Consider the following 11091-nt stretch of genomic DNA (forward strand, 5'->3'; position numbering starts at 1 on the left):
AACAGAAGTCCTCACCATTATGCAAAAATGGACCCCTTCTCTTTCGCACATTTAAATACTCTAGCTGCAGGCACACACTAAGCCAGCTAGCTCTGCCTCCAACGGATGGAACACCCCTGGGTCCCCAGCGCCCCTCCATCTCCCTCTATTTCCTCATTTGTGAGAGAAAAGCCCCCTCCTTGTTCTCACTCCACACAAGTCCACGGTCAGGAACCATGCGGAGCAGTGAGGCAGTGAGGCAGGAAAAGAGGCAGACCTGGAGAAAACAGAGCCACAGAGTGAAGTAATCCCAGGAACTGAAAGGTTTATTTAGGAACAAGGAAGGTGGCTCCTGTGACAGAAAGCCACCTTGTAGATCCCAGCACATTTCTGTGCTCTGCGCACAGTGGGTACCCTCAAAACTCTCGTGACGAAAGGCATAGCACAAAGATTCTGTACCTAGACGTCCCCATCCTGCAGCATGGCCTCTGTCCCGAGCTTCTCCAGCTCTTCGCTACTGTGGCTTCTGGGACACAGCTGGTACTTGGCACGTGGGACTTCCCTCCAAGAGGAGATGCGATGGTGCCAGAGGCTGCAGAGGCCATAGACAGCGGCCAGCACGATAGCCCCGAAGCCCAGGTGCCAGCAGAAGAAGATGAGGAGGAAGGCGAGGTCGCCAGGATTTTCTGCCCTCCAGGGCTGCCCGGAGGGAGGAACGTACATCAGCACACACAGCTGCAGCATCCATGTGCTGAGCACCAGCCCCATCCAGGTCTTTAGCACCCAGAGCGTGGGTTGGTCAGGGACCCAGACTTCGATGGTGATTACCAGGGTAACCAGGAAGGTGGGCGCCACGAACAGCAGGTGCATGCGGACCTCCAGGGTGCCCTTGTTCTCCAGGTGACATGCCATCAGCAGGACCAGCACACAGAAGGCCAGGGCCTCAGCTGCTCGCTCCAGCTTCACGTTCTGCTGCGCCTGACACGCCCGGCTCACGATGTCCACAACGCCACTGAGTGTGAAAAACCCATACATGGTGACGTGATACCAGTTGTCATAGAACACAAATGGCCGCCGAGGGTCCTCCCAGTCTACCATCATCATCCGGTTTACTCCTGGGGGGTAGAAGAACTCGGTTATGATGCCAGTCAGGGAGATGGCCACCTTCATCATCCCTTCCACAGGTACCAGCTGCCACCACCTGTGTCCTCGCTTCTCCTTTGGGGTCAGAGGGGGTTTGAGAAACTTCTGTCCCCGTAGCAGGGCCAAGGACACCATCACTGAGTAGTGGAGAGAAAAGAAGAGGAGGCATATCCCCGGCAGCAAGTGTCCCTCGAGGGTACCCATGGTCTCTGTGTGTATGTTGGGGCCAACAGAACAAGAGCTGGCAGATGAGAGGCAACCTCCCAGGGCTCTCCTCACAAGCGAGGTGGCTGCTTCCAAGCTGTGGTGAGATCTTTCTGATCCAGCTCCACCCCTGCCTCCCACACACAAAAAGGCCTATGTGTGTGCTGGAAGCATCTGAGCCACTCCCTGGGTGGGATCTCTCTTAGGTGGCACTTCACCTTGCTCTGTTCCTTACTTAGATGAGCCGGGCTTGGGCTTCCAACCTCTGCACCTCACTGCAGGAGCTAGTTTACCCTTTCTCTCCTCTCCAATCCTGCCCCACCCCTCCCCAAAGAGAGGGGAAGGAAAAAAGTAATAAGGGGCCCCAGCAAAGGGGTGGTGGTCGTGGATTTTCTTTTGTTGGCTGTCACTTGGTGCCAGCCATATGACATCTCCTTTTCCTCATTTAAATACCTCAACAACTCTATGAGAGGGTTATTGTTAAACAAATTTTATAGGTGATATTAAGGCTCAGGGGGTGAAGGCACATACACAGGTATCACAGCCAGCATAGCAGAGCTGGGATGGGGACCCAGGTCTACTCATCTGCTGACAAAGTCCAGAATTTGTACATAACTAAGTGACTGAACTTCAGCTCCAACACTTGTAAGTTACATGACTATGGGCAGTTACTCTGTCTTCTTGAGCCTCAGTTTCCTGACCTGTAGAATGGGAATAATAATTATGTCATAGGTTTATTGTATTAAATAGAATAAAGTATGTAGAGTGTCTGATACATAGTAAATAATAAATGGTAATGATTATTAGTAATTTTACTGTTATTACTAACATTCCTTGCTGAATTCCTATGATGCTGAAGTTGTTCAAGTATTCCTATAAATAATGCCAGAGCAAGAATCATTTAAAAAAGGTAAAGAACTTAATTATATTTAAATTTTTTTAAGTTTTTTTTTTAATGTTAGCATCAGTGGGGGAGAAGGGGCTCAGAGAGAGAGAGAGAGAGAGAGAATCAGCAGCCTCCATGCTCAGCATAGAGACTGACATGGGGCTTGACCTATGACCCTGGGATCATGACCTGAGATGAAATCAAGAGTCAGATTCTCAACTGACTAAGCCACCCAGGCGCTCCATAAAAATTTTAAGGTTTTTTATTAATAGACATTAGACATTACAGGGGTGCCTGGGTGGCCCAGTCAGTTAAGCGTCTGACTCTTGATCTCAGCTGAGGTCTTGACCTCAGGGTTGTGAGTTCAAGCCCCACTTTGGGCTCTGCATCGGGCATGGGGCCTACTTAAGAAATTAAACATTACAATTAATTATTTATTCTATATTAAAATTACTGTTAAACATTAATTCCAAAAGAAAAATCAACTTAAAATTGTACTCTATATGTGACAAAGTGTTAGACTCCTTATAATATAAAGAACTCTTACAAATCAAAAAGTTAAAAATGAACACCTCAGTAGGTAAAGGGGCAAAGGTCATAAGTGGCTAGTCATTCAAGGAAAACTGTAGGTGGCCAATAAATCTATAAAAGGTGGAGCGTCTCTGCAGCCTTAACAACACAGATAATGTGCATCCACTCCTCAATGCAAAATGGGAAAAGTGGTAAAGAATGATAAATGATAAGCTTTTTAAAAATGTTAAGGCTGCTGCAATAGCAAATGGCTATCTAAAATATTTTTTCCCATCCTAACAACACTGAATCCTGAGAGTTCAAAGTTTTTAGTACCAAAGGGAAGAACATGGCCACCAAAGGACACATTGATGATTTCAATGAACTGGAAGCTGAGGCAGTCACATGTATATTAAGGCTCCACAAGGCAAACAAGCAGAAAAGAAGGATGTGGTATTTGCTGTGGCAAGTGGTTCTGATTATCACAGGCACATAGAATTGTTGCCAAGTAAGGAGGTAGTTGGTGGGGGGAGGGGTGGTGGTGGCGGGAAGACGTGTAGATGAAAAACAGGTGCCTCACCAGGTTGCCTTCTTAGGTAAGTATCCAATGGTAGTTAAAGGAAGATAGTTTCACAATCCTATGCAGGCAGGACCACTGAAGGCTCTTTGATTCATTTTTTTCATTCAACAATAATGTCAGACACTTGACACTTCCAGGTCCTGAGGATACAACAATGAAGAAGAGGGATAAGAAACAAATAAATATACAAGTAAACAAAAAAATGGTAGAGGGTGATAAATAATACCCCCCCCCAAAAAAAAAAATTAAGGCTATTATAATAGTGAGTGAATCCTTCAGATTGAGCCAGCAAAGAAATAACACTTAAACCAAGATCAAACTGGCATTAGGGTCCAGCCATGCGATATCTGACTGAATGTTGGGGTCACTTTATCCCATAAAGACCAGAGGAGAAGGTGAATGAGACCAAAGACCCTGGTAAATACAACTCCTTATTGACAATGTTTCTGTCCTATTTCCAGTCTTTCTGGTTACATCCTTCTCTTCTTCACTGGTATCACATTCAGATAGTAAGGACATAAGTAATTTGTCCTCCTTATCTATATTTTCCTGCGTTTTACAGTGAGCAGGTATTTTTGTGATCAGAAACTATCTGCAAATTTGAAATCAATGATGCAGTTATTTAATTCATAGAGAAGCAACTTGGATATGAAGACATCAAAATGTGGCAATCTCTACATTCCAGTTTTATGGGGAATATTAATTTGTGTCTCCATCTCTTTTGTATTTTTCAAATGTTCTATGAGGCTTTAGTAATTTAATTTTATGGCAGAATTATCAACCTGAAATTTTTGTAAAAGCCTCAGTCATTAAAGCATTTCTTTATGTATATTTATGTGTACAATTATTTATATAGGCATATATGTAATATTGAATTTTTTTAATATTTATTTTTGAAAGAGAGAGAGAGTACATAAACAGAGGAGGGGCAGAGAGAGAGGGGGATAGAGGATCCAAAGTGGGCTTTGTGCTGACCGTAGACAGCCTGATGAAGCCACTAATATTAACATCTTGTAAAGGCTGAAAAGCACAAAGGCAAGTTTAAAAAGTGATATAACAGGGCACCTGGGTGGCTCAGTTGGTTAAGCATCTGACTTTGGCTCAGGTCATGATCTCACAGTTTGTGACTTCGAGCCCTGCGTCAGGTTCCATGCTGACAGCTGGGAGCCTGGAGTCTGCCTCAGATTCTGTGTCTCCCTCTCTCTGCTCCTCCCCCCACTCATGCTCTCTCTCTCTCTTTTTCTCAAAAATTAATAAACATTTAAAAAATTTTAAAAAGTAATATAACAAAATGCCAACGCAGAACAAGTGGGTTAACATTTTGTCATGTTTGCTTCCACAGTTTAGAAAAATGAACATTCAAACCCTTCCACTCTCATTCCCATACCGTCCTCCCTTCATCATGGGAACTGATATGATTTTGGTATGGATCTTCCCTGTTATTTTGTCATTTTATAAATGTTTGTGCCTATCCCTATCTTGTCTCTCTGTCTGTTTAAACCTGACCATTTTCTATGTATTTCTAGTTCTGAAGAAACCAGCAGCAGCAGAAGCTCTTCCTTGAACAAGGCACTGGTCATGCCTCAATTAGGACCCATGTAAGTGAAGTTCCTTTGAAATGAAGTCAGTGTGGTTAAATAAAAAAGAGGAGATTCAAGAATCATGCAAAAATACAGTTGATGGGAACCATATGTCATAGTGGCCCTGTTCCAGCAAATAGGCAGGTAGACAGATATGTTGGTCCTAAGGGTAGTTAAAGATAAACACTAACTTTTATCACCCCAACAAGTGACCATGAGTCCCTGGTGTGTCTGTCTCTTCTCATCTCCCCAGTGGACAGTTACTCATCATCTGCTACTCTCTGAGTCTTCCTGGCTTTGAAAAGGAGACAGTGTCTGATAATACTCACTTACATTTGTTGACTGATAGATTAATCTTTAGCAGATGAGTTTCAGTCACTGTGATATGTCAATCAGTCATTTAAAGCCCCTCATCTCCAGCTGAAGAAGGAAAATCCTTAGCTTTGCCCATGACTAAAGGAATTTTAGGCATCAGCCAGCAGGTGCTGAGATGTGTTTGCTATTCAGAGGGATTCCTGAAAGTAAATCTGATTTAGATCTTCTAGCCCAGTGGTTTTCAAGGCTGCCCTTTAGAATCACCAGGGAGCTTTTTAAATGTTTGGGCCCGACCCTGGTATTCTGATTTAATTGGTCTGGGGTTCAGGTTTTAAAAATCTCCCCTGCAGACACAAAAGGACAAATACTGTAGAATTTCACTTATATGAGGTATCTAGAGTGGTCAAATTCATAGAGACAGAAAATAGAAAGGCAGTTGCCAGGAGCTCAGGGGAGAGGGGATTGGAGAGAGACTGTTTAACCAATATAGAGCCTCTCCATTTGGGAAGATGAAAGAGTTTTGGAGAAGGACGGTGGTGATGGCTGCACAACAGTGGGAATATACTTAATGCCACTGAACTGTGCACCTAAAAATAGTTAAAGTGATAAATGTTATGTACAATAAAAAGGTGAAAATTACTCCTTTCTGGTGATTGTAACTTGCGGTCAGGTTGAGGACCACCTTCTGCTATTTGGGGCTACTACTGACAGCTGAGTCCTGTCCTCTCAACCTGAGTGGGCTCCCTGCCTCTCCAGAAGGCTCAGCGGGGCGCTGCTCATGGTTTAACTGTTGCTGCTACTAGGGGCAAAGAACTTTCACTTTTCACTTTTCCTTTAAGATTTGGTCTATCTCCTGCCTGAGACTGGTCCTGGAAACACTCTCCATGCCTTCTGTATCTAACAGCAACATTTCCATGCAGGTGGCTAAATGGCAATCTCTATCAGCAAAGGTTTTATTCTCTGGTCCCTTCTGGTATCTGTGGCTAGAGCCTCCCTCCCCTCTCTTTTTCCAGACTTAGGCATGCCACGTTTGACTCAGCCCCCGTTATCTGACTCATGCAGGTATACATCACACAGGAATAATAAGCCTGTTAATGTCAAATTGGGATAACCATATGTCTATGGGGATGACAAGTTCTTCATATCTTCTCTAATGAAATGCTAATCTATTTTGGAACCCAGATGTCAGCAGAGGTCACTCTGTCTTTTGAAATGTATATGAATTTACTGAGGTCCTATCCCACACTCTGGGGGAAGTCCAACACTCTGTCTACAGTTCTTGAATGCTCTAGAGCTGGGGCTTTGCTCCTGACTGACTCAGAGAGGGTCTAGATCTGCTCCGGCTGTGTTCATACTTGCAGATACCCTCTGTGGCAACTCCCTTTGCTCTGTTTTACACTTGACCCAGAGGGGAGACTCAGCCCCTTTTCATTGATTCCCACCTCTACCCTTTGGAACACAAAACAAAGCAAAAATGTTTACAAAAGGCATTTATTTGTGAAGTAGGGTTTATTGTTTGTGTGAGGATGATGATGGCATATTACATCATCCCAAAGCAAAACTCTTGCTATTTTGGGTATTAGGTAATTTTGTTCTTAGAAGCCCTTCAGTAATATATGATTCTATTCCTATAATTCCCAAGCTGGCAAAACTAACCTGCGCTGTTAGAAGTCAGGATAGTGATTAGCATGAGGGGGCTTCAGGAATTCTGGCAAAATTCTTTTGTCTAGGTGCTGGTTATACAGGTGACTTGGGGGAAAGCTATGGATCTGTATCCTTGTGATTTGGGTACTTCCTGTATTTGTGTTATGCTTTGGTAAAAATTTCACATTAAAAAATACAGAAGAAAGAAGGCCATCAGCTCCCTCATGCCCAAGCATGTTTCTAGACTCTCCCTCCATACAGACTTTCTTCAGGTGAGTATAGAGAATTCTCTCACCTACCCAGCCTCTGCCTCCCAGAGGGCAGTTTGGGATTTTGACCTGTTAACAGTGTTTTCAAAGAGGACCAAGGGACATGCTTTTTGACCTCCCAGAGAGGCCCAGAGTACCACTTGTATACATGAAACAGACAGACTGACAGATCCTGAAGCCATCAGAAGCTAAAAGCCCCAGGTAAACAAAGACAAGGCTCATGGGATAGATAGGAAGTCAAACTATGGCCCTCAGGACACTTCAATCTGCCTACCAGTGGTCAATTCTGAGCCCAGATGCCCCATCCTGTGGTATGACCTCTGCCTTGAGCTTCTCGAGCTCTTTGCTGGGGCCCATGGGGCGTGGTGGTAGCTGGTACCTACCCTTTGCTAGGAGGAGCAACTATGATGTCAGAGACTGCAGACAGTGCCAGCACGGAAGCCTTTAAGGTCAAGTAACAGTGGAAGGTAATGGGGAAGCCCAGGGTCTCCAGTGGCTGGAAGACACATCATCACACATCGTTGCAGTGGCCAGGTAGCTGACCAATAGGTTATGTCAGAGGCCACGGTCTTGGCTGCCCACCCCCGCTTCATGTGCTGCTGTGCTAGCCACACATGTTTCATTATAGCCACCACAGTCTCTGCAGGAAGAATGCTAAATACAGGGACTTGCTTGCCCCGGTGTGTGGCATAGGACCAGCTCCTCAGGCTCTTCCCAGTCCACCGTCACCATCTGCTTATCCTTGGAGAACAGAAGAACTTAGCAAGGATGTTATTAAGAAGGCAACAGCTCCCTCCACCTCTTCCACAGGTTCCTGCTCCCAGTACTTCTGCCCTCACATCTCCTGATAGGACATGGTACCAGTAGGGCAGGACACCAGCCCTGAGGAGAAGAGCCCAGGACTCTTCACATGGAATGAGTGCCTTTTCTATACTGCCAGGAACATGAGGACAGCCCACCAATGGCTGTACAGGTAGGTTCACCTCTCAGGTAGGTGCTCATGGGGGACAGAAGAAGGTGCCTAGACAACACCACTTTGCTCCCTGTACTTTCATTCATGCCTCTGTTGTGCCCAGGCATTAAGCTAAAACATGAGAATCGTACACAGCATAACAACTATGTTCGTTATTATGACTGTGGTACCAATATACCAGGTTTCACCAGTCTGGGGCTACAAGTCCAGTCTGGTGAACATAAGTATCTACATTTTAATGACTCTTGGCCTTCACCTGTTCACAGAGGGTCTTAGAATCTTGCAGAATTTGACTTCAGTTCCTATGCTAAGGATGATTCTGGAATCTCGCTGCCCAAGAGTCAGTTCTGGCTACTGCTCTGTCACCATGTTGCTGGTCAGGTGCAGATGTAACTGGCCATGCTGCTTTCTGGGCATTGTTTCTGTAGCTGCTGTCCTCAGCAGCCCCTGAAAAGCTGTAGCACCTGGGCTACACTACAACCTTCATGAATGTCCTCTCTTGACCTATGGTGTCGCCATCATTGTGGGAGTCCACTCTTGCTGCTGGCCGTGCTGGGTCTCTGGGGCTGGGGATCCACAGATAATGGCTTCAAGAGCTAGGAGGGTTCTGGTCTTGCTTGGTCTAGATTCAAGATCTCTACCAGTTCTTCCAAGGGAATTACGCTTGTGCCATGTGAAACAGAGACAGCTATTTATTCACTGGAGAGAGGGACCTCACAGGAAGATTCTTTGAGCTCTATAAGTCTCTAATGTTCTGTGAGGCCACTCTCCTAGGTCCTCCACCCAGCCTATCTTCTAAAAGTACATACCTGCGGCTATAGTAGGCTGGGTTTGGGTCAGGTCAAGGACCAGCCTCTCTGTTTTTCTAAAACCAGTAAGTTACTTGGGCCTTCAGAGTTTGAAGATGAGTGGGGTTTGCATATGAGATGCCTTTGTCTGTTGTAGCAAACATTCTCTGTGATGCCGTATTGCTCCTTCCTACAATGGCTCTTGTCAGGGACCCTAGGGTATCAGCTATCTCTGTACCCTATTAACAAAGTTTAAGTTCTTGCTTTTCCAGACATACCTCAGGCCCACACAGTCCAGGGAACAGAGGAGGAGCTTAGTGGACACAGTTATTCTGTGTGGTTGCCCAGCATCTAAACCCCCTCCCTCTATCTAAGGAATTGTCCCACCTACTAGACCTGCATGAGGCCGAGTTCAGCTCCCCACAAGGAGCTGGAAATGCCAGGTTGGTCCTTAGTGGCCTCTCTTGAAGTGGGCACAGTCCCCACCCACCTGCCCTAGACTCTGCCTTGGCTCTTAGCCCTCCAAATCATTCCTTTAATAATGCTCCTTTCTGCTAAAATCCACCAGAGATTGTTGATGATTGGAGGCTAAGAATCCTGTCTGAAGTGAAGAGTTTCATTTCTACCTGACCCTAGCTCCACCCTGTTAGATAAAAATGTGTTTGGTTGTCTCTCTTCCTCCTTTCCCTTCCCCTCCCTATCTGTTCCCCTTTCCTGCTGATCAGTAAGGAAAAAACCCAGCAACTTCAATAGAAAAATGGGCAAAGGACATGGACAGGCAAACGACAGAAGAGAAACACGAGAAGCTACTAAGGATATGACCAGATGCTCAAAATCACTGATAATCAGAGAAACCCAAATTAAAAGCTCTGTGAGATAGCGTTTATCTCACAGGCACCTGTTAGGCTGGCAACCATTCAAAAACCAGGTAATGCTGAGCTGGAGGGGATCTGGTGACATAGATATCAATCATGTATCGCTGATGGAAGTGTAGATAGGTACAGCCACTCTGGAAAGCAGTCTGGTTCTACTTGATTGAGTCGAGTCCTACGTTTGCATGCCCCATGACCTAACAATCCTGCTCCTGGATATACAACCCAGGGAAATCATCATACCAACACATAAGAGAACACTTATAAAGAAGTTCCTTGCAGCATATTTATATGGTGGCTGGTAATTAGAGGTAACTGAGTGTCCACTGCTGGGAGACTGGGGCCAGGGCACACGATAGGGTGTTACAGCGAGGTTAGATGTCTTGAGGTAGGTGTCACACAGCAACAGGGCAGAATGGTACAAGCACAGACAAGAGGAAACATAAGAAAATATATTGTATAATTGCTTTTCTGTAAACTTAAAAAATATATGCACGTAAATCAGCAATACACATTTTGCAAGAACACATCCAAATAAAGATGAGCATTCATACAGTAAAAGAATGACCTGTAGAAAGAGGGGAATGAGAGTAGGGAAGTGGGATAAAAGAAGGCACATTAATTAATAAAATAACCAAAGGACTTTGTGCAGACCAAGAATAATAATGCGGCATGGACCGAGCAATAGGAGTAATTTGAGCCTCTTCAACCAAAGCAAACAAAATGAAACAGACAAAAACAACCACCACCACTAAAGAGCAAGCATGATGTGTACGTAAAATCTTGGTTACACAGGTAGAGGGTGATGTGGACTCCACAGCAGACACTGAGGGTGGGCCACGTGAGACAAGGCAGGGAAAGACCCTGTCCATGTTAGGAGAATCAGAGCAGGCTTCATCTGAGTAAATGTTACCTACCTAAGAACAGGCCTCTTTCCAGGTGGCCCATCAAAGAGGTCTGCTCACATCATAGAAGAACCTTTCCACCCCCTTATATGGACCTTGGGATCAAATCCATATTTGATTAACACACCAGAAGCACAGCACTTACATCAGTGATGCTCACATGTCCCGATGGATGGTCAGGGAGACATAAAGATGGACTCCTGGCTGGGCCCAGAGTGCTCTAGTGGACCCAGAAGCATGTGCTAGGCCATCTCCAGTGGCTAATTGGAAATTGCTCTCCATATTATAATGCCTCCCCATAAAAAGTTCAACTGTGCATGAATAAAAGGAAGGATCTAAGCTCAGCCAGGAAAGAAGTGGTACCAAGGGCATTAGCAATTCCCTGGCATCTGCTTCCTCTAAGGGACAAACCACTCTCCCTCTAAAGAAATGATATCAGTTAA

The 11091-nt window shown here is 45.1% G+C and overlaps 1 protein-coding gene across 1 annotated transcript; it reads right to left on the reverse strand.

The window, feature by feature from the left end:
* Positions 1-438: 438 nt before the first annotated feature.
* Positions 439-1326, reverse strand: LOC125175446 (transmembrane epididymal protein 1A-like). The gene has a single exon (XM_047876018.1). The coding sequence runs from the start codon at positions 1324-1326 to the stop codon at positions 439-441; it is 888 nt and encodes a 295-aa protein (XP_047731974.1).
* Positions 1327-11091: the final 9765 nt, after the last annotated feature.

The sequence above is a fragment of the Prionailurus viverrinus genome, chromosome C2, assembly GCF_022837055.1.
Source record: "Prionailurus viverrinus isolate Anna chromosome C2, UM_Priviv_1.0, whole genome shotgun sequence".
NCBI lineage: Eukaryota > Metazoa > Chordata > Mammalia > Carnivora > Felidae > Prionailurus > Prionailurus viverrinus.

Coding starts and splice junctions, on each gene's coding strand:
- LOC125175446 (XM_047876018.1), bottom strand. CDS start 1,326: ATGGGTACCCTCGAGGGACACTTGCTGCCGGGGATATGCCTCCTCTTC.